The sequence below is a fragment of the Varanus komodoensis genome, unplaced genomic scaffold (genome assembly GCF_004798865.1).
Source record: "Varanus komodoensis strain SLA01 unplaced genomic scaffold, ASM479886v1 scaffold13_3, whole genome shotgun sequence".
Lineage (NCBI taxonomy): Eukaryota > Metazoa > Chordata > Lepidosauria > Squamata > Varanidae > Varanus > Varanus komodoensis.
In genome coordinates this window covers 16,119,081-16,143,132 of record NW_025335409.1, presented here as the reverse complement: position 1 = coordinate 16,143,132, position 24,052 = coordinate 16,119,081, and the positions used below count along the sequence as shown (strand labels likewise).

The following is a 24,052-nucleotide window of genomic DNA, read 5'->3' as shown; positions in this document are numbered from 1 at the left end:
TCAGATGTAAGAAAAATCAGGGATGATTTAGCTGGCCAATTCTCTAAATTCTCTAAATTCTCCAAATTCAGTTCAATGTTCCATTCAGCTTTCTGTCATTCTCATTGGGGGATTATTTTCCCCACACTGGCTAAGGTGTGAATAAAATTGGTCGTTTTAAAAGTACACACTTCCACTCACTGACTAACATGTGGAAATGCCAGTTTTTAAAAACACACACTTTAAACCATGCATTTTCGAAAGGGTGCATTGGTTCATCTGCATATTTATTTCAGTGCACATTTTATGAACATGAATATGAGCTTGGGAATTTGCAATCATTTTTGAAGGACAGGCACTCCCATTCATGACAAAGGTGGTGAACAGGGATTTTTGAGTGATTTACGAGCTAATACAAAGTGCTCTACATCCCTACTCAAACGGTCCCAGACCACTCAGTGGGTCCATTAAATGGCAGGTTATGCTATTCTGTAACATCCTATGCTATTATGCTCCGAACAATAATTACCTTTGTTGCCAATGATTTGAGTTTTCCTAGTAACGACTGTTTATTAGAATATACTATTTCCTCTTCATTATCTTCCCCTTCCATGATAGCACAACTGTCAGCAGCTGGGAGCTCACATTCTTTTGAATTTGCTGTCATCACCAGCTTGGAATATTTATACTCCAACCTGAAGAAATAAAAGTAGACAGTGGCATTTTCATCTTCACAAACACACCGTATATTCTAACACACAGGCAGGTTAGACAGTATCAGTTTCCCTGTGACTATGTGAAAGCATTCAAGGAGGCCAGAGGGCAGGAAAGGATTACACACTCTGCAAAAAGTTCCCAGTACATCATCTTAGGAGGCCCATCATTCTTACTTCTGATTCTTCTTCCAGAAATAGCAGGTTAAGGCAATCAGCAGGACACCTGTGAAAGCACCAACACCAGCACCAACTTTCAGCCAAAAGTCCATCGTTTCACAAATGATTATCTTTTTTTCGGGCAAGGAAACCCCTTTTATACATAGCTTTGGTTCATTCCATACATACAATGTTTCCTACAAAACAGAGAGGAAGAGAGAGAACCAAAACTTAAGACTACAATTCTAAATACTTAACTGGGAGTACATTCCAGTGAATTCAGTGGGACTTATTTCTGCATTGAGACATAGATGATTGCATTAAGTCAGCCACTTCCAACAACTGCTTACATGTCCTATGCATTACAGTCTTAAAATAGTGAAAGGCCTCGGTGAATCCAAATTCTGAGGCTGCTCACCACTCTGGCATTGCTCCTTTTAAACTTTTCAATCAGTTGCCACTGATTGGGTACTTGGCCTACCTTCATTGAAGAGACAGACTATGGATCACCTGGAACAGTCTGCTTTTCTGTTTTTAACAAGACTTCCTACATTTGCAAAGCAAGAATCCATATTCTGGATTGCAGAATTCATAAGATACAACTGGTACAATGGGTAAGAATCTGCCTTAGAACAATTATGAATATGCCCTCGTTGCTTAAGAATTTTGAAGCACCTTGCTGAGCTGAAAGACCAAGTTCAACCCTATTCCGGACTCTCTGAGAGAATACAGTAAGTTGTATTTCTGTCGGAGAAACTTAGAAGCTGAGTCAGATCATTGGTCCATCTCCCCTAGTATTGTCAACACTGACTGGCAGTGGCTCCCGAGGGTTTCAGGCAGGTTTCTTTCTTAGGCCTACCTGGAGCTGCCAAGGATTGAACCTTGGACCATCTACGTTCAACACAGGGTTAGAGTCCCTCCCACCCTAGCCTCTGAATTCATGGCAACTGACAGCAGATATCAATATACATCTCTGTCTCCAAAGGGTTCACAATCTATGTCAAACGAGCTTATGGTCAACAGGTGGACTACATCCCACTACCTGGACTACACTACAAGTTTGATGCAAATATCTATCATGCTTAAAGCAAAAGCTGAGTATGTTATTGTTTTATACAGTGTTTTATGTCTCAACTGATACAGGGAGGGAAAAGAGAAGTACCAAACTCTAAAATTATATAACTTATTTGCCCTATTAAGTGTTTACAGGAAAGGTTCTGAAAACAGGAGTGTATGATTGTGCTCATGTGCTGCTTGTGGGTATCTCATAAGCAGCTGCTTGGTCATCAGGGGAAACAGGATGCTAAACTAGATAGACCTTTTGTCTGATCCAACAGGATTCTTGTTACATCCCAATCCTCTTGGCAGGATCACATGATACAGCCAGCCATGGCAGTTTCTTGAGTAGGATGGTCTGTTGTGTCATCTGGACCCTGTCATGGTACTTCAGCATGGTACATTTGCTTTTTAAAATTCGTAATAAGAAACAATAGCTGGTTCTATTGTTTTAAACATTTAGATCGGCTGGACATGCACATGGTAGGCATGTCATGAGTGGATCCGGACAGAGCCAGGAGTCAGACTAGATGGCTCAGGAGGCCCCTTCTGACTCACTCTGTTTCTATATTTCTATAGTTTCCATGCTTCACCATACTCTCTCTGGCCATCCAATCTTGGCATCACGATTTCCATGGTCCTGGCTAGCAGCTATCGCAAAGTTACCTGGAAAGAGATGCAGCTGCAGAAACTGCTCCAACCATCCAGCATGAGATATAATTTCAGGCACGGTAGATGATGAAATATGTACCAACAGTGGGAGGACTAAGCAAGGAGCATAGAAACCATGCTAGTTCAAGGCTAGGCTAGACATGCATATGGTAGGCATGTCGTGAGCGGAGCCGGCTAAAGCCAGGGGTCAGACTAGATGGCCCGGGAGACCCTTTCTGACCCGCTCTGTTTCTATGTAGCATCCACTTGGTCATCTGTCAAGCACATGCAGGCCAAGAAAAGTGCACTATGGAAAGCACACAGGTTTGCTTGTCATGGCATGTGAACCCAGCCCTTTTCTCTTTCTATTTCTTTTGCAAGCTTTAGAATTATCGTTTGAATCTCCATATTTTTTCCATCAGTTCCTTACCTGGTGTCCTTTTTTACAAGCACCCTCAATTTCATGATAGTCTTGTTCTGTACACATGGGACAGGCTTCTGCACTTTCCCACAAGAAGTAGAATGTACAGCCATCACAGGTACCTGCAGGGCAAGAACTAGAAGAGAGATGCTGGGTGGGTTGGTCTTATATATTCAAAACCAGAAAGGTTACTTGACCTCATTCCCAAATAATAATTTCCAGATATAGGATGTTATCCTGAAAATGATGCCCATGCACAGAGAAATGTGTGCGCACACACAGTCACTGTAATATCTAACTATGTCCTGGGAATGAAAAATAACAACAAAACTCTATGGTCAAATCACTGCTAGCTACAAGCCTGACCACATGCAAGTCAATTCTATCACAGAAGAAATGTTGCCACTTGGAGGCCAAAATCTGTCATAAACGATTAGACATTAGGCTGACTCATAATGGGAGCCGGCTGGTGCCGGAGGTCAGACTAGATTGCCCAGGAGACCCCTTCTGACTCGCTCTGTTTTCTATGTTTCTATAGTTCTTGATACTACGTTGCACAATTACAGAATATGCAGCTAAGTTCCCTCACATGAATTGCCTTCATCAAAAAGAAAAATGTCTGGATTTGCATAAGAACACAACCCATGAGTTGTTGCCTGATAAGAATACATAAAAACGAAACCCTGATGAGTTGCAATGTCATGCAAACCCAGACCAATCAGCACAGGGTGGGTTGTTTGAAGCAACCAAGGCACCTGATATCTCATGGATTGTTCTAGTTGTCCCCACAATGCATTGTTGTGTTTGCTTCAAGCACAGCAAAGTTGTTTGAATCAGATGGCTGACCCCATCATGGGTACCAGCAATTGGACAGCAAACATCTGAACAAAAGCAGCAAAACTGTTTTCTCATTCTTGCAGAGCTTGTCTGGACACCTGCCAGTGCCTGTTATCCCAAAAGTGCCCAAGTGGCACTTGGGGACAACTAGTACAGGCTTGTTGTCCTCCCCACAGTAATCGCAACCTGTTTTCAGGTTTTTTCCCTTTATGTTTTCTAGGGGCCTAATATTCCCTGCTCCCTTGTAACAAGGGAAGCCATGTCAGCCAGTGGTGATCAGAGATATTGGAGCAACTTGTAACTTTCTGTAGGAGGTGTCTGCTGTCTTGGTGACCTTGTTGTATAGCATATCCTATCACAGTATGACCCTAAATGAGCTAAAGTGAAGGAGTCTCTTTTTAATTAGAGAAATCCTGCAAGAAGCAGTGCAGGAGCTCCTTCTCATGTAAAAACATCCAAGTTACTTCAAATGAAGCCAAAGATATTTCCATGTATCAGCAGGGAGTCTTTTTGGGAAGGGATAAGCAGGTGCTGCACATTCACTGGGTGCCTCTAGATGTCACCTGCAAATGTCACTGAAAGGCATAGGTCCTCAAACTACGACCCGCGGGCCAAATCTGGCCCACCATGCCCATTTATCTGGCCCACCATAGAGGTTTTGGACTCGCCACATGGCGGTGGCTCACTCGTGTGGAGATCATTTTGGACTCACTGGGAGAAAAGGATGTCTGCGTGTGCCCGCCCCTGCCTCACCGTGCCCGCACGCACCCCTGCTCCAGCCCGGCCCGGCCCGTACCCTCCACCCGCACCGCCTTGGTGGCCCACGCCCATCGCCGGCACCTTACAACTGACCCCATTTTGAAATAGTTTGAGGACCCCCCCTGAAAGGGAATGTGGAGGTTCTTCAGGCATATTGGAAGAATTTCACAGAAAGCCAAACCACTCTTGAGCAGTGTAGCAACACTGCTCAGTGCAAGTAGATGTCATGCATTCCCAGTTACTGTCAGTCATCCTAACCAGTACCTGGGAACTGACATTTCTCCTTGGCCAGGTTTTGCAGGGTTACATCTCATTGTCACAACAGAAGCACGCCCGTTTTCACAAGTAGCTGTGGTTCCTGAAGACCTACATAGAAATGAGAACAGGTATTCATTCAAATTAATATTTCTGATTTATTGTTATAACATGAGACACTTGGGCACTTGCCTTGTAACATACAGTATACACCTTTTCCTTGTCCCAAGGAAAAAAAATCACGTAGACTGTTTTTACATCTATTGTTGTGAGTGACCCAAAGGGTATAAATGTACATAAAGGATATAAATTTATATCCAAAGGATATAAATAAACAAATAAAAATAAAGTTGGTACATCAAAGAAAACTGAGGAATAGAATGCCCAAAAAGCTGAGCACAAACAAAGGTTGGACCTGAATTTCAAAGCTAAGCCACAAAGTTTACCTGATAGAAGCACAACAAAACATCCATTTCACAAAAGACAATCCATCTATCATCCATCCTTCCTCTGCCCCTTCTCTCTCTCTCTCTCTCTCCCCCCCCCCCCCATATACACCTTACCTATCTATCCTACCTATCCTTCCTTTCTAAAGTTGGAATCTCATTATATGTTTGCTTGCATAGATCTACACAGGACTCTTCCACCCATCTGCTCCACTGCTACCCTCTCCAGCCCCTAAAATAAAAGAAAGGGGGCCCAGCCCTGAAAAGAACATGTTAAAATCCCCACCTCTCCCCCAGGGTCACACCCACTCCATTCCCCACAAGGCATTACTGCCTTCTCCTCCTCTGCCTTCAGGGCCTACGCCCCTTGAAAGGTTCCAGGTGGTGGCAAGACTGAGAGAAGGGTCTGGGAAAGAAGAGGGGAAAGTCTAAAGCTGGGAGTGCAGAGAGGATGAGCAAAGGCGAGAGGGTTCTCTGGCAGCAGAAAAGTGGAGCAGGCCAGGAAGAGTCAGGTTACTTACCTGTATCTGTCATTCTTTGAGTGGTCATCTGTGCAGTCTCACATAATGGGTACTGCACCTGCAGCTTCTAAGCCAGAATGCCTAAGCTGCAACGGATTTTGGCGGGAACTCCACACCCCTCCCCGCTGGTGCTATATAAGGTGGAGCACCCGCCATTTTCCTCAGTCCCTGGAGACTGGCAGATTGCCCCCTAGCGGAGCGCGCCGCTCATCAGAGAAGTCGATAAAAAGAGACTGCCATCCCATCCCTCGACACCGAGTGGGGCTGGAGGGTGAGTTGTGTGACCGCACAGATGACCACTCGAAGAACGACAGTTACAGGAAAGTAACCTGACTTTCTTCTTCATGGTCTCTGTGCATCACACATAATGGGTGATTAGTAAGCTTCACTCACTGGAGGTGGGTCGGTGTTGTTAGTGAAGAATGGATGATAGGACGGCCCATCCAAAGGAACAATCTTTCCTGGCCCGGACATCCAGCCTGTAGTGCCTGGTGAAGGTACAGGGAGTTGTCCATGCGGCTGCTTTACAAATGTCCAACAGTGGATCACCCGATGAAAAGGCTGAGAAGGCTGTCATGGCTCTGGTGGAGTGACCCTTGGGCGGAATGGGGAGATCTGTCTTGGCCAGCTGGTAAGCCACTTCAATAGTCTGTACTATCCATTTTGATAGTCTTCGTGCAGAGGGAAGTGCGCCCTTATCAGGTTCGGAGTATTTGACAAACAGGCGCTTAGTTTTCCTGAAGCTTTCCGTACGCGACCGGTAGAAAGCTAAACATCAGTGCACATCAAGGGAATGCAGAGATTTCTCTATTGGGGTGGATGGGGACGGGAAGAATGCTGGAAGCACAATGTCCTAGTTAACGTGGAATGGTGTGGCCACCTTGGGGAGGAACGCCAGATCAGTTCATAGAACTACTTTTTCCTTGTGGAAATTGAGGTATGGTGGATCCACACATAGGGCAGAAAGTTTGCTTGCCCTTCTCGCTGAAGTTATGGCAACAAAAAAGGCTACTTTCCAAGATAGCAGCCTTAACTCCATCGTTGTGAGGGGTTCAAAAAGAGCCTTGGTGAGCACATGGAGAACTACAGATAAACTCCAAGTCGGTACCGATGGACGGATCAGAGGATGGAGATTTTGTAGTCCCTTAAGGAAGTGCTGGATGAGTGCATGGGAAAACACAGATGAGCCCAAGAGAGGGCCACGGAAATGCGATATGGCTGTAATATAGACCTTGATGGAAGTAGGTTTAAGTCCCGACTGATGCAACAAAAGCAAGAAGGAAAGGATATTATCAATGGAAGCTGATTCCAGAGTAAAACGGTTAGCTCCCGCAAACGTGGTGAAACGTTTCCATTTCGCCTCATATGACCAGCGAGTGGACAGTCAAAGAGCAGACTGTAGGATAAAATCAATTTCCTGCCGCTCTGACGTAGCTTCGGAGGATAGTCGGGTGAGTTCTCTCGATACCGACTGACATTCTTGCGCCAGGACCGAGGAATTTTGTTGGAACCTGTCAGGATCGGTGGAGACAACTAGTGCAGGAGCCACGCTGTGAGTTTGAGAGTGTTGAGATCGAGGTGAAGAATCATCCCCTCCCTTGCGTGATCAGGTGAGGGATTTGTGGCAGACAGAAGAATGTGTGTCTTGATAGTCTGAGCACGGTCAAGAACCAGGGTTGGCAGGGCCACCACGGTGTAATGAGGATCAGCGGTGCTTGGTCCCGGGCAGCCTTCTCCAGAGTACAGGTGATCAACGGGGTCAGTGGAAAGGCGTATAGGGATGAATCCGACCAACTCACCATTAAGGTGTCCCCTAGTGAGTTCGGACCCATTCCTGCCCTGGAGCAGTAGGTCACGCACTTTGAATTCGATGCTGTCACGAACAGGTCCAGAGTCGGGGTACCCCACCGGGTAAACAAGTCTCCGCAAACTTGATTGTCCAATTCCCACTCGTGGGTCAACGACATTTTCCTGCTCAAGGTGTCCGCTTCTTGGTTGTGTATTCCCACCAGATGGATTGCCGTTATTGAAATCCCTCTGGGGATGCACCAGTCCCAAATCTGCATGGATAGCTGAGCCAATGGTACTGATTTTGTACCACCCTGTTTGTTCAGGTAAAAAACAGTAACCGTGTTGTCAGATGCTACCTGTACTGAACGGTTCCATAATGCAGGTTCGAAAGATCATATTGCTTTGAAAACTGCCAGCAGCTTGAGAAAGTTGATGTGATTGAGCCTCTCGTGTGCTTGCCAGGTGCCCTGTGTTCGTAGGTTGGAACAGTGTGCTCCCCATCCCGTGAGAGATGCATTGGTGTGGAGCGAGATGGAGGGCTGTCGCTGGTGAAATGGAACACCGACTGTAAGATTGTCCGGGTTCATCCACCAAGTCAGTGTTTGGCGAACTGAAGCGGGAGAAAGAAGAAGCCATCTTGGGGAATTGCGGAGGGGCTGGAAAACCGCATTGAACCACAACTGGAGTGGCCGCATTTGTAGTCTGGCATTCAGAACTACTACGATAGTTGATGCCATATGGCCTAACAGTTTTTGTATGAGCAGTGCCTGCATTTGCCCGCTTCTCTGGATCCAATGAGCTACAGAGCAGAGTCTGTCCATACGGGTCCATGGCAAAAATGCCCGTGCTCGAACCGAATTGAGTTGCGCTCCTATGAACTCGATGACCTGTGAAGGAGTGAGACAGGATTTTTTGGTATTAATAAGGAGACCCAAGTCCTCTAAAAGAGTGCATGTAAATGTGAACATCTGTAATGAGTCGGTCCTGAGAGGATGAGACGATAAGCCAATCGTCCGAATATGGATAAATTTGAATACCTCGTTGGCAAAGGTGAGCACAAATCGGAGCCATACACTTTGTAAATACCCAGGGGGCTGTAGCAAGTCCAAAAGGGAGCACATTATATTCAAAAATGTCAGAACTGACTGTAAACCAGAGGAATCTCCTATAAAACGGGCGGATGTCAATATGGAAATAGGCATCCTTCAGGTCAATGGACGCGAACCAATCTCTCTCTAGCAGGGGAAGGATATTTTGTAAGGTGGTCATATGGAATTATTATCTTAGTCGTAATAAAGGCACTGATGCCCCTTAAATCAAGTATGGGGCATGAGCCACCATCTCTCTTCAGTACCGTGAAATATCTCAAGTAGAAACCGCAAGGTCCGTCGTAGTGGGAGACTTGGTGGATCGCTCCTTTCTGGAGTAACTGAGATACTTCTGCTCTAAGAATTTCCAATGGGGCAGTGTATAACATCAGACCTGAAGGAGGAATGACATCAAACTCGATTCTGTATCCAAATTCAACTATAGAAAGGACCCATCTATCAGATGTGATGGTCTCCCAAAGAGGGAGTCGGCTTTGCAGCCGGCCCCCACAGGGAGGGGGGAGGGGTATAGGAGAGAGAGGATTGGTTTGCGGTGCCCATCAACATTGCCTCTTATCAGCGGGTTGGCGGCGGCAGCCCTGTTGGTATTGGGCCGCCGGTTGCGTATGGTTCCGCTGTTGTCGCTGCGGGAATTGTTGACATGGCTGGTACCGGTGGTAAGGTTGGTATCTATGGTATCGAGATTGTTGTTGCTGCTTACAACGGTTCGAGCCCGGGATCTCCATCTTCCTGGCGGTAGCTCGAGCATTATAGATATGCTTGAGCTTATGGTCCGTCCAATTGTGGAAGAGGCCCGATCTATCAAATGGCATGCCCTCGATCCTTTTCTTGGTCTCCTCTGGGAAGTTACATGAGCGTAGCCAGGTGTGTCTTTAGAGAGCGTCTGAGCCAACCAGAGCGCAGGAATTGCAGTTGACATGATGGCGGGCTGTGGTGAGCTGCTGGATCGCCAGCTGCATCGCCTCTCGAATGAAAACTCTCGAGAGGTCATGTTGTTGCTCTGGGATGGATGAGGTAATCGCATCCAGCTGCCGCATCAGAAAATACTGATACCTCGCCATCATTGCCTCATAATTAGAAATTCTCAAGCCCAGACCCATCGCCGCATAAATTCGCCTCTCCATAAGGTCAATTTTCCTTCCTTCCTTATCCCTAGGGGCCAAGTGCTCCCTATTGTCTCACCCCTGGGAAGATTCGACCACGATGGAGTTGGGCTTCGGGTGTCTTAACAGGAAGGGAATGTCTTGCTCTCTGACTTTATACATGGACTCGTATCTCCGCGAGTCAATTGCGGTTGATCGGGAGTGATCCATGTATCTTCCATAGCCTCCTGTAAGGTTGTAGTCAGCAGGATGGTGATTGTGGATGATTGTTCCTTACGGACAATATCATAGAAGTTGTCCTTATTAACGTTGGGCTGATGCTCAACCTCGATCTCCAAGGCTCTTGTCAGTCGACCCATAAGCTCACCGAAGGTGGCATAGGACTCTTTGGGCAACCCGGGTCCCTGGGTGAAAATAACTGCCACAGGAGATGTAGAACAGTCATCTGAGTCCTCAGAGTCTGAGTCATATGGGTAAGGTGGGCTTGAGGATGAATGTGCCGGAGAAGGAGAATGGCGAGAAGTCGTTGGCACTGAAGTAGACGGGGCCTCCGCCCTTGATTGTCGGGACCGACGGCCATCTTCCCTTGGCATGTAGTAGCCGTATGGGGGTGGTCCCCAGTATTGAGGCTGCGATGCCTCCGGTTCTTCGTACGGCATCGGTACCCATGACCTGGTGGATTATCCCAATGAGCGACGCTGCGGGTTGGGCTCAATCGCCGTAGTCCTCCTGGAAGCCTCCAGGGAGGATGGCATCAGGGTCAGCGAACGGGCCGGCTGATGGCACGGCAAGGACCTTGGGCGAGAATCACGGATCTCCGTCCGACATCAACCCATGAACGATCGGTTTGGGTGGATGTAACATAATCGGGTCCATGAGCTCAACTCTCTGTGGGGATCCTGGTGGCGTGACCTGCATCATCTCCCTCGGTGTTGGTGCCAAGGCTGCTGGAACCGATGGTGCTGTCTGGACCAACAAGGCAGTCGAATCCAAGTCCCTTCGTGGTTCCAGGGTGGGCCTACGTTTCTTAGTAGCCTTGCCTGACTTATCCTTTTTGACCTTCTTCAGGACCAACAGATCCCCGTGGTTGGAATGCTTCCATTTCTCCTTTTGTTTGAGCAAGGAGTGGGAGGTCTCCTTGGAAGCAATTCCCCCGGATGATCGAGGGGAGGTTACCATGGAAGGCCCGGTCAACATAGGCTGAGCAGCGAGCTCGTCAGAGGCTAGTAAGGTCTGATCCCAAAGGATCTTTCTCAGCCTATTCTCTCGATTCTTCCTAGCCTGTTTGGTAAAGGCCAGGCAGTGCCTGCACTTGTTGGTGCGATGTCCTTCTCCTAGACAAAGGAGGCAGAGTTCGTGTGGGTCCGCTAGGGACATTTTAGCCCCACATTTCGAACACTTTTGAAACACTGCACACTGAGCCATCGAGATCAGAAGGGAAATAGTGAAGATGAGGAAAAAGAGGAAAAATACTAACTATTATTTTATATATATAGAGAGAGAGAACAGTAAGGAAGAAAGAAGTAACCAGGAAAACAAGGGAAAAGAACTTGGATTCAAAGAGTAAGAACGATTCTAGAACAAACAAGTAAGTACGAGAAGACAAGGTAATGGCTCAAGGCAAAGCGATTGGCGGTCAAAAGAAGACTGAGGAAAATGGCGGGCGCTCTGCCTTATATAGCACCAGGGGGGCGGGGGGCGGAGTTCCCACCAAAAACCTTTGCAGCTTAGGTATTCTAGCTGGCAACAGGCACTGCGCAGGCGCAGTACTGATTATGTGTGATGCACAGAGACCACGAAGAAGAACAATGCTTTCCTCCTGTTTCCACCCGCCAAACAGGCACAACCTGATGCCACACAACTTTTTTCAAGTTTTTTAATCAATTTCTGAAGCAGGTTAGGAGCAAAGAACGTTGCATGAACAGTTGGAGGTTTCCAGTGGTGCCATTGTGCCATATGGCTCCATTTCAGAGATAGCAGCATTACGTTGTAGTAGTTCTGTGTGTGTGTGTGTGTGTGAGAGAGAGAGAGAGAGAGAGAGAGAGAGTCTAATCAGTTTACTCACTTGTAATAGAAATGCACATCAGGCATCTTCCTCTCTGAATGCTCAAATATTTCTGGCTTGGCATTAATATTTCCCAGTGTTGTTTCAGAGGTAGCACCTGCAAGGGAAACAGATGTTATTATTTATTATTACTACATCACATTTATATCCCTCCTTTATTCCTCTTGTGAGGAATCCAAGGCAGCTTAAATAGCTCCATTTTATCCTCCCCAAAACAACCCTGTGAGGTAGGATGAGGGCTGAGAATCTGTGACTGCTACAGGGTCACCCAGTGACCTCTGTGACCAAGTGGGGACTAGAATCCAGCTCTCCCAGTCCAACACTTTATCTACTTTATCTACCATGCCACATTTGCTCTCATTTATAGAAGTATATTAAAAACTCTAGTTTAAAATAATATACACTCAAGAAATACTGAGGGTTTGTTTGGAAATGATAATATATCACGATTTAATACACAAAATGCTGTCACGCTGCAATATTTACTTTGTTACCATGAAATTGATCCAGTGTCTGAGGCAAAGTTGTTTCAGAACTAGACACAGTTCCTGGTACTCAAATGCTATTCACAAAACTGTTTGTTGTCCTTTTCATATTTAGATTTATTAAAAGTAAAAAGAAAGAAAAGCTTGTGAGACTGAAGTGCAACTAAATATTTAAAAGCAAGAATGAAATATACATTGTAAGAGCAGTGTTATTCACTATGCACCAGGGCACTGTGGACTTCATTTAAATCTGCGCTGAGCATCTACATCTTTCCTGTACGTCCCCACTTTTACTCAAAGGAGGGTGTAAGGCTCCTCGTTTGGACAGGACCTCAGCAAAATGGAAGGGGGCTTTTAGAATCGGGGGTTTGCACATACTCTAGAGTATTTTTAAGCCCCTGTTAGATGATTATTATTATTATTATTATTCTTCCTTCTCTTTCTCCTCCTATACTTTTATTTTATACTGATAATTTTAATTTTGTATTTGTAAATCAATGTATTTTTGTATTGTTATATTTAATGGTAATTTATTATGTACTATTGTATTTCAATGTATTTTATCATGTTGTAAGCCGCCCCGAGGTTTCGGCAAGGGGCGGCATAGAAATGTTATAATAATAATAATGTTATAATAATAGAGTATTTTTAAGCCCCTGTTAGATGCAGATTTCTGGGAATGTCTGTTTTGTCCCCAAGTGAGCTTCAGCATGGGGCTTATGAAAAGAGATGCTCACTTTAATGTTCATCTAGGCAACCAACTAATGCATTGAAGTTTTAATAGATGGTTCCAGGGGGACCAATTTTAAGCAGCGGAGTGTTAGCAGTACAGCAGAAAAGAGATTTCACTCATGTTTGGCATGATGTGCTCCTGTCACTATAAGGAATTCAGCTGGGCAGTGAACATTAAGTTGAGCTTGAAGAGCTTGCATCTCCAGCTGACTGGAAAGGACTTCGTTAGCAATCTTGTCATGACACCCTTTGCATCTGGTCATGTAGGCAGCAAGAGAGGAAAAAATGCTACATCGCATAGCACCAAGCTAAATACAGTGGTACCTTGGTTCACGAACTTAATCTGTTCCACGACTCTGGTTGTGACCCAAACTGGTTGTGACCCAAGTCAAATTTCCCCATAAGATTCAATGTAAATAAGGTCAATCCGTTCTGGCCCCTCCGAATGTGGTTGTGAGCCAATTTTTGGTCACAAGCCAAGTCAAATTTCCCCATAATGTTCAGTGTAAATAAGGTTGATCCATTCTGTAACTCTTTTTTTTTTATCAGAAATTTTGAAACAAAGTGACAAAGAACAACAAAGTAACAGAGTACTGTACAATACTGTGGATAACACTAACCTAGGTGTGGGGGGGGGCAGATTATTGTTTTGAGGAGAGTCCCCCTCCATAAGGACATTGGGAAGATCTCTTTCAGGGGTTTCCTCTCTTCTTTGTCTCTTAGCTGCAGGGTCAATGTTGGTGACAAATCTGTCTATAGTCACTTGTTTTTTCCTGAGCTGCATAACCCTCCAGAAATGAGAGACCACGTTATCGTTCGTCAGATTCAACACTCTGTTCATTACAGTTATGCTGGGGTGGAGCTTCACAGAGACATCCTGGCACTCACTCCATTTTTTCATATTGGATTGTATCACATCACTGCTAACCTCCTCGCTGTCTTCCTCTTCCTCAGTGGAATCCTCCTCAGCAAGTGCCTTCTGCTGCTCACTCTGGAGTTCAGCAAGTTCTTCTGTCGTCAGCTCCTCTATGTCTTCCCTGCACAAATGCGATTGCGATCGTGGCCACCTCCCCACTTGGGGGTGGGGAGATGGCTGCGATCGTGCTGGTTGGGGAGGGGAGATGGCCGAGATTGTGCCCGTCTTTCCTGCAGGAGCGCAACCGTGATCACTCATGTCTTCCCTGCACAAACAGAAACTGCAATCATGGCCATCTCCCCACTGGGTGGGGGAGGGAGATGGTCGTGATCTTGGTTGCCACCCAATGCGGAGTTCACGATCCAAGTCAAAATGTTCACAAAATTTTTGTTCATGGCCTGATTTGGTTGTGAACCAAGATGTTTGTGAGCCGAGGCACCACTGTACCTCATGATTAACTTGGGGATAGCAATACATAGGGGAAAAAAGCAAGCAAGGAGCTCTGTCCCTCCAGGGGGTTACTTGAAATTGGTGCTAAGTGAAGGTAGACACTTCTCACCTACAAGCACTGCAATTGCTGAGAAGTGTTGGGGTGAATGGATTTGAGTACATCCCAGTTCTACTGTCTGCTGTGCTCAAAGCAAATATCCACTCTTTGTTTTATCATCCCCAGCTGGATTCTTTTGTCAAAACCCTGGATATCAAGCCCACAATGTTTATGATACCTGGTGCAACCAGTTCTCTCAGTCTCACTAGCACCCCAAAATCTGGTACCCCATGCCAGGGTAGTCAACCTTTTTTGGACAGTAGGCAATTTGGCAAACTCTCTGATTCTTCTGCCTTGTGCTCCACCACCAAATGGGTACATTGCAGAAGAAAGCAATGGCCTTCAGCCACCTGCCATTTTTGCTTCCTTATAATGCCTTTGACCTGTCCCTGCCCCACAGTCTGTCTGACAGGTGACCATGTCAAGAGAAGATGGAAGCATCTACAGGCCCCCACTCACTCTGAAATGATCTCAGCTGCCAGTAAGAATCTTTGTTAGGAAAAGTGGAAAGGGTGGGGCACTTTGGTGGACCTCAAGAGAGATGTACACTGGTGTGCATGGGTTGCACACTGTCTACTCCAGTTATATGCTCTTGGATTGTGTGGCAAACCAATTGGTCTTGATTGCATCCTTTGATTCTCATTCCTTCACTGAAATCATATGGAGCAGACTTCTGGGATTCTATCATACAGCCTCATAAAACCCTATTTCAGTGGAACATGAGTTCTGGCTGTCTACTGTAGCTGAAACAATGCCTGGAGGCATGCTGGAAGTTGTAGCCCAAGTATCTGGAGGGCCACAAGTTGCCCACCTAACACATTTCTCATGGCATCTGCATGAAATGTTAACCTCAAGTTGGCAAGTTCATACATGGACTTGGGGGTGAACGAAATTCATTGTCTACAATTTGGACCTGTGGACAACTTGTGGCCCTCCAGATACTTTGACCTACAACTTCCCTCACCATTGGATATGTTGCTTAGGACTGATGTGAGTTACAGGCCAAACATCTGGAGGACTGCCCATTCTGGCTTCTGCCATTAAAATTTTCATTTTAAAGTGTCACAAGACTTTGAAGTTTCATCACAGATGGATAAACCTTCTGGGCCTTCAATGTACAAAAGCAAAGCATGGCAAACATGCCCTCCCATGTTCTCTCAAATGTCAACACAACTCTGAAGGCTGCAAAAGGTAATCACTGGCTTAGGCTAGGAATCTGTAAGGAATACACTTTGGGGATGGGAATCTGTCAGATTTCCTCAGCTCTGCTCCCTAGACTCAGGCCCACTTTCTCTGTTCCCCAAGACTGCTCACCCCAAGCATCGGCATGATGCTTGATACAACAGGAATCAAGTTCAAACAGAGTTCTGCTTCAACACATGTGACTGGTGGGTTTTGTGTACGTTGCAGAAAGATGTATTTTCCATATCTTGCAGAAAGAATTACATGCTTTGCATAAAGAAAGCACTAGCATTCCCAAACATTTTCTGGCTTGCTCTCAGCTCAGCTGGCTTCCTGGCCAGGACCCATCATGGGAAACAAATCTAGCAAGCTCAAAAGATCCAGATTCTGGCCTGATTTTTGCATCATAGTTTGGGCCATATAACCTCCTCCTCTCCTTATGGTCAAAGCACTTACCCAAAAATGTGTCTGCAAGGCTGTTGGACTGAAGTGCCAAAGCAGTTCGGAATCCCTTGCTATCAGGTGGTATAATTGTAGACTGGCAGACAAAGGCCCTCACAATGTTGGAATAGTCTTCAGATTCAGCTACCATATCCTTAAGTGTGATATCTGTTATATTGTCAGCACAAATTGCAATCTTTTCTCCCTGTGAATTTTAAAGGGCAGGGAGCAGAAATAAACACAGGGCTTCCATGCAGGATTTCCAAACATCTTGTAATTTAGGGATTACATGCTTCTCACCACAACTCGAAGCTAATTTGCCAACAAACTGGGGAAATAAGCCACATAAACTGAAATGTAAAGCAAATTAATGTAGCTCACCTTACAAAGTGTCAAACACTCAGGCCCCTCCTGTCTGTCATGCACATGTGCACACACACACACACACACACACAAATACATATTTAATTAGAATTAATGTTCAGAAATGGCATAAAAATAGATTCACCAAGTGGGCATGATGCTTTCTAGCAGGACATTAAATATTGCCTTCCAAGTTAAGTGCATTCTGGCCTACCTAAGGGAGGCTTAATATAGGAATTTGGGGAATGAAAAGAATATGGCTGTAAGCCATCCTGGGACGTTTTGTAAAGGATGGAATATAAATATTGTTTAAAAAATAAATAAAAATAAATACCTTTAGTGGATGGCAGAAAAAGAAGAGCTTTAGCAGGCAGTGTCAGACTGTGTAACTGCAAACAAATTTTAGGCCCCATTGGTCTTCCAAATAAACTGATGTGAAACTTCTTTCTCTTACCCAAATATGGCACAACTTCTTGCAAATGCTGCCCTGCAGATGGCCAGCATTTTACAGTAACACAAAAGAAATTTAATGCAATATAAATGGGGCAGCACAGAATATTCTCCAGGGTTGGTTTTCAAATTGAAAATTCCAAATATGGTTGAACAAACTAATTGCCCCAAAACATTTTGTGAAACTTATCACCTTTTAAAATTCTGTTTGGTGCCCCAGTTTTGGCTCCTTTAGTAGGATTTTTTGCCTGACTGCTGGTGCTTTTTACTTTTTGGGTGGTTCATCCAAACCCATAATCACTCAGTAGCAAGATGGTGCTACACAACCAATCAGATTTGGTTATAGGATCAAGTCACTGAAGACAAATCAGGGGACTAGAGTGTGGAAGCCACACCTCTGGGTCAGCACCAAAGGAGTCACTTTGTTAATGGAATGATGCACATGCTACATAGCCAGCCAGTTTGGCTATATGATGATGCCAGAGAGTGGAAGAACACCAGGAAAACCAGCATTTCTCAAATAGTGGCAAAACTGTCCCCCATCCTGCAAAAAGATGCATTTTTCAACACTGTCAACAATATTTGACAAACAAAATGGCATAGCAATCCACTTAGGCTGAAAAGATAGCTCGCTCTTGGCACAGAGCTCCTGCCACAAATGACATCCTTCTGTTGACTTCTTTTCCTTTTAACTTTCTTAAGAGTACAATGCTATTCAGATCCTATTTAGACAGAAATATAGCCCTGCAACTACCAGTATGCCGTACCAACTATACTGAGCTAGATGGACAAAAGGCCTACTCCACTGCAAGGCATCCTCCTATGTCCTGTGAGTAGGAATGCTCAGGTTATGACATTGAAGTATGAGATACTTGATCTTAGCTGTAAGAGAACAGGCCTCTTAGAAAGGCCTTCACTCACTTGGTTTCCACACAGGCTGATATTGAAGAAATGGAAGAATTTTGTTCCTCTTGCCGTAAAGCTTGGTCCATTCATTAGTGAGCCTACTCTGCTCAGGTTGCTAAAATCATAAGTCAGGCTCCGATTGTCCTTGAAGTATGACAGCATGCAGTCGCTAAAGCATGCTGAATGGTCCTTAGAAAAGAAAGCAAAATGGAGGGGAATTGTGGCAGGAATGCAGCAGGTTATCCAGTTGTCAACTAGATTTAGGAAGAAACAGGGAGCAAATCTGCATAAATGGGCATTACACTGGCAGTGGTTACAAGTGTCCAGGATTCAAGAACACCATCAGGTCCACTGCATTTGTAATGCTGTAGGGCCACACTTTGAAGGGTACCAGGAGATACTTCTTCCAGAAGATGCTATTTTCTATAATGAACATAGAAAATTAATATAAGAGAAATATAAATAATTGTAAGCTGCCCAAAGAATCTCATGGCTAATGGGGCAGGATAAAAGTCTAATATATAATAGATACTGTACTATATATATAATACTATAATGGTATGGTATGGTATAGTTTTCTTTGTTACTTAAAAAATAAACATGTCTGCCACATGCTTGACTTATTTGACTATTTCAGAAAATATTTTGACAGTATTGGATCAGGGTCTTGGGCTGGTCAAATGTCACCCCCTGCTGTAAAATCTGTAACAGACAAAGGCTGACTTTATAAAGCCGTAAACGTCATGTGACTAGACCATGGATGGGGAACTTCTCATCTATAGGCCTAATCTAAGCAGCAAAGGTTCCCCATCTAGCTCCTTGGATTTTGCCAGGGGACAGGGCCTAGTATCCAAGCCTCATCCCCTGAAGGAAGCCCCAGAGCTATTTCCCATGGGGACAATGAGCAGTGGCATGCAAAGCTTGGGACTCAGCCAGTGCTTGGAGGAGCAGCAGTTCCTATTAGAACCAGCTAAGTCCCTTTCTCCATGCTGACAGAACAGGACTCCACACTCTTCCAGCACAGAGAAATGCAAAATAAGTGGAGCAGAGTGATGACATCAGTGGGCACAACCACACCTATTGGTGTAATCAGCTCATAAAGAGTCTGGTCAGAGGCAACTTGGTCTAAAGAAGCTCTCCAATCCCTGAATTAGGCAGATTCACAGAAAATAGTCTACTGACTTCGACAATTAAACTCCATATTCTGTGTCAGCATGTGAGTGACTGCCAGATGATGGCGGCATGCAGCACAAGTTTACTCTTCCCATTTTTGCGTTGCTTGTGAGCTTCCTCCTTGCTTAGCCACTGTTGGAGAAGAGATTGCTGGACTAGATGGACCATTGACTAGATCCAGGCCATTGTTAGGATGTTCATTTACGAAAATCAAGACTACTTAAGACATTGGCCTACCTTGGTACTTTGACTGCCAGGTCCACATGGAATACATGCTTCTTGGCCATACACTTGATGAATGGACAGGTACGTATCGGGAGGACACTCCTTGCACTGGTTGGTTTTCTTTTCTATATAGTGTCCAGCAGGGCAGGGAATGCAGGAGGAGCCAGACTGTTCTGAGCCAACAGCACAGGCCCGGCAGGATGAGGCCACGCCGTCCACTGCATTGGTCACAATGATCGAATAGATCTTTGCCACGTCATTGATGAGCTTCCTGCTCTGTAAACAAGGCAACAGGGGAGGGAAATTACACAGCTGCTACTGTTAGGACATACCCAATGTGTTTCATCAAGGGCACAGCCTCTACCTTTGGCATTTTTGGTATTATCACTACAAAATGGTAAGCCCAGCAATAGAGAGAAGGTAGCCCGAGCAGCTCTTGCAATTAAGTAGGGCAGTGGGGTGATTCTGCTGTCACTGATCTAGAACAGTGGTGAGGAACCTCTTTCCGCATGAGGGATACATGCACTCCAAAGCAGCTGAGAGGGAAGCATGTGAACCAGCCAAACCCTGCAGAGGGCAGGTCAGGCCCAGGTCCACAAGCGGCTGCATCGCACCTTTTACCTTTGCCACCCGCCTTTATTCCCTCTCTGCCTCTTCCTTCCCATGCAGTGAGCGACAGGAAGGGGACAGATTGATCTTGTATCATTCTCAAGGTTCACCAATAGGCTAGGAAGTGGCCGTTAGCTGAATGAGGGGGCTGACTTCCTAGAAGCTGTTATGCAGACCAGTGGAGTTTGCTGGGTTTTGTAGCCAAGGAAAGGCAGTGGACTAGTTATTTGTTTGTTTGTTTATCTTCACCCTGCCCTTTCTGCAAGGGGTTCAGGTCAGGGTAGCATACAGTCTTCTTCTCTCTTCCCACTCTAGGCTGCCTAGAACATGGACATGTTGGGAACAAATAATTGAGGACGGTGATGGTGTTTGGCAGGTGAGAGGTCAAAGAGTGCTGAAAGAGCTGGGAGATATCCAGCCATCTTCACTGCAACACAACTGTAACTTCAAACAACTACATTCTGTGGCAGTTTTCAACACACACAAACCTTTATAGATCTTGTCATCTAACCATCAAGGGTGATTTAGGCTAAGAGAGACTAAGTTGCCCAGGATAGCCAGACCTCACAGCCTAGATTTCCTATGTTCAGAACTAATCTATATGGTTTTGTGTGCAAGGCAATGAAGCTTCTGGCACTGATTGGCTGAGCTAGTGTGACACCAAAGAAGGGCTCAAACATTTCAGCTGTGCATAAAGCAAAGCTGTCAAAATGTTCTCAGTTCCACTTCTTCAAGATAAAGGAAAGTTGTCAGTTTAGCCAGTTAAACTCTTACATGGTCCCTAAAGACAGAAGTAGCTGTTATAAGGGTAGGGGTTGTAAGTTTCACATATTGTTTTGAGCTAACCAACTAGTTCCTTGACTGCAGAATCCGAGAATGTTATCAATTGTGCCATGTCGACCCCTTAAACGTTATCCCATGGCATTAAAAGCCTCTCCAAACTGTTTATTTCCAATGAAATACTTGCAACACTTACATCTTGGCCTTGATTGGTTCTCTGGAAAGCCCATGTAAATGTAAAAGAAGCATTTTTGGAGATTATGTGTGTATAAGATTGCTTGTCCTTACTCCCACTCCATGATTCCACTACATTTGTGTTCTTTTTATTGATATCCTGGAAGTAAAGAGTATCGAATTTACTTACAGTATTAGTTACCATGCTGTCACATAATATAACCATGTTGGTCTTCCCCTTAGCAGGGCCAGAGTACCAATGTTTTGGCCACAAAAAAGATCATATAGCTGATTCCCTATTAACAAAAGCATTTGATTCAACTGTACCAGTTCGGAAGGAGGGGAATTAAGCTTGCCCTAACCCTCTTTTCCCTATATTATTCCCAGTACTTACTGGTGACAGTCTGTAAGCCTGGTAACATGGTGTTTGGTTAAATTGTCCTCTGAGATGTTGCCCAGTGGAAAAGATGTGAGAAAACAGGAAACATATTTCTCATCTACTTCTTGGATTAACTACCTGGTACTTTCTAGACCACAAACGTCCATTCTGATCATTGGTCAAGCTGACTGAGAATTATGAGAGTTGTGGTCCAACACATCAGGAAGATGCTAGAGTGGAGAGACTGAACTAGATGCATGGTGCTGACACTCAGGTATTAATATTGTTTGGGTACTTCTCTGTGGATTGAAAAGCGAAAATGTGTCCTTGTATGACCTAGGACTGTTTGATTAAAATATGCCTTTTAAGGCAATCCCTCCCAAGGCTTTGTACAACAGAACTTAAAAAACACCAAACACAGTAACCCAATGATTTAAAAGAGATTAAAGTTAACACTAAGGACCAAATAGCACCATATTCACAATGACCTAAAGTCCTAAGTTATTCTAGCCAAGGCGAATAGGTCCCACTTGTAGGCTTACAATGATGGGGCCTGCTGGGCAACAACCGGAACAAAGTTCCATAAGTGAGGGGCCACTACAAAGAAGGACCTATAGCTTGTACCTGCCAGACTCATTGCTCTTACAGTGGCTTACAGGTAAGCTACCCGGTGCTGATCTACACACCCTTCTTGGCTAATGGGGTAGAATAGAAAGCCAATACATAAAGGATTAGATATTAGAAGAAAAAATTTGAAATTAATATTTTGCTATCTATTGGCAAAAACACAGGACGTGTAGCTTGAATTAGTCACAATGTGGCATTTAGACAGTAGGAAATCTATTTCCTCTGCACATTTTCAGCTGCTCAAGAGCGTCAGATTACTAAAGGAGCATCTATTTTGTCCTGAAGAACATATCTATGCAAACTGGCTCACGCCTAAGGACAACTGAAGTACTGTATCTTAATAAAACACATACCCAGCACTAAAATGGCATGGAGAGATGCCAAACATATTCTTTTTGTCAGCCCCAACTGTGATCTTGCTTACCACCATGAAATACAGCACACAATCTGCTGAACAGATGGTCTCAAACACAAAAGTGATTCGTCCAAGTTCTGAGCCTGTCGCCCCTGTTACTGATGTTGGAGGCCTGTTTAATAGAGAGGAAATGAAATATTTACAAGGTGCTTCCAAAAAAACATGCCAGCCAATTATGCTAATGTTCTATTTATCCACCTCAACACAGTTTGCAATCTGTTTAAAAACAGACAAACAAACAAGATTTATACTATCACATAATCTTTCATTATTACCGTTTTATTCTAAAAGTTCACAGAGCATTTTCTATAAGCAGGAGTTGGGCTGAACTCAGCCTGGTGAGGTTGGTCCTACAGCATGGACCATGAAGTACCAAATCAGGGATGGGATAAGTTCCCATACATGAACAATCAGCGGAAACATGAGAAAAAAGCATATTGTGCCATGAACCCTGAGTATATCCTGAGATCTCACAAGAAGAGCCCACACTAATGGATGGTTAACAGTGACACCACTCCAACACCAATAGGAGTTTTATTGCTGCTTTATATGGCTACGCTGACCTATTCCACGTGGCTCTGAGAATCTCAGCCCCTGTTCATGTGTTCCTTATATTGTTTAAGAACAAGCCACTTGGAGGGTGAGTAGAATAAGGAAAAGAGATGAAGAATACTGCAGAAATTCAGAAAAGAAACTGCTGCTTACTTAAATCCTGATATATGAAGATTCACAATGAGATAATCATTATCCGTGCCTCCTGCCCCACTCCGGATGTGGTCACCAGCCACTTCCCAACCTGAAAAAGGAGAAATCCATCTAAAAGTCTGCTAATGCATCATCTCAACAGCAAGAAAATCTGGAGGTGAAAATGGCTCACACACCATTCATTCCATCACATTTTGAATTTCCAACATTGAAACAAGATGTCTTCATGTTGAGAGGAAGGACATTCCACCATTTATATTCCAGTCCCAGTGCTGGTTCAGTCCCAGCAGGGCAGGCCTTGCATTCTGAAAGACATAGGTGCAGATTACAAGATAAAAATAAAATCAGCAGATCTCAAAAGGAAGCTTTTCATCAGGTGTGGAAATAATCAGAACTAGCTCTGCACTGAAAAGGTCTGTGTGAATCAGAGCAGAAAAAACAGGAGTTCCTTCTTTACAGTTCAAATGTGGATGTGGCTAGCAATGTGAAGAATCAGGTTTGGAGATGTGAGGATCTGCTGGATTCCCTCTGCTCTGGTCCACTTTCTCTATGCTTTGAGCCCATCTCATGCTCCTCATTGTGTGAGCAACCAGCAGGAAATAAGTCCAAGCAAGTCCACGAGGCCGGCTTGCACACACACTGTCCACACAGCCATTATGCAAGCAGAGTTCTACTTCCACACACTTGACTTGTGGGCTTTGTGTACTTTGTGCAAAGAAGCTGCTAGAATTCCTAAGCATTCATGGACTTGACCTTGATCCAGCCTGCGTCCTGCTCAGAGCTGAGCATGGAAAAGAAGTCCAGTAGGTGTAAGAGGGCTGAATAAATTTCTCTCCCATTCTTACATCCACCATAATGTTGGCTTTAACAGATATAAACTAAAGACAGCTATATTGCATAAGCAACAGGAGCAAACAAAAGAAGCAAGTAACATGAAGCAAGGTACTGAAGAAATTAGAACATGCTGCACTCTTGTAAACTGCCCAGAGAGCTTTAGCTATTGCGTGACATATGAATGAAATAATAAACAATAAACAAAAGCAGTTCTTTAAAGCATAGGCTACATTTGGAGAAGTAA

At 44.7% G+C, this 24,052-nt stretch overlaps 1 protein-coding gene across 1 annotated transcript in view; it reads right to left on the bottom strand.

Annotated features, from left to right (window-relative positions):
• Window positions 1-24,052, bottom strand: part of ELAPOR2 (endosome-lysosome associated apoptosis and autophagy regulator family member 2) — a 100,500-nt gene that overhangs the window by 4,232 nt on the left and 72,216 nt on the right. The window contains exons 10-21 of the mRNA XM_044423500.1: window positions 23,151-23,279; window positions 22,975-23,065; window positions 22,279-22,381; window positions 20,871-21,008; window positions 19,298-19,561; window positions 17,903-18,076; window positions 16,184-16,373; window positions 11,866-11,962; window positions 4,840-4,941; window positions 2,989-3,115; window positions 870-1,048; window positions 509-674 (exon numbers count right to left, since the gene is read on the bottom strand). Coding sequence (XP_044279435.1) covers window positions 509-674; window positions 870-1,048; window positions 2,989-3,115; window positions 4,840-4,941; window positions 11,866-11,962; window positions 16,184-16,373; window positions 17,903-18,076; window positions 19,298-19,561; window positions 20,871-21,008; window positions 22,279-22,381; window positions 22,975-23,065; window positions 23,151-23,279 — 1,760 coding nt within the window. The remainder of the gene's footprint in view (window positions 1-508; window positions 675-869; window positions 1,049-2,988; window positions 3,116-4,839; window positions 4,942-11,865; window positions 11,963-16,183; window positions 16,374-17,902; window positions 18,077-19,297; window positions 19,562-20,870; window positions 21,009-22,278; window positions 22,382-22,974; window positions 23,066-23,150; window positions 23,280-24,052) is intronic.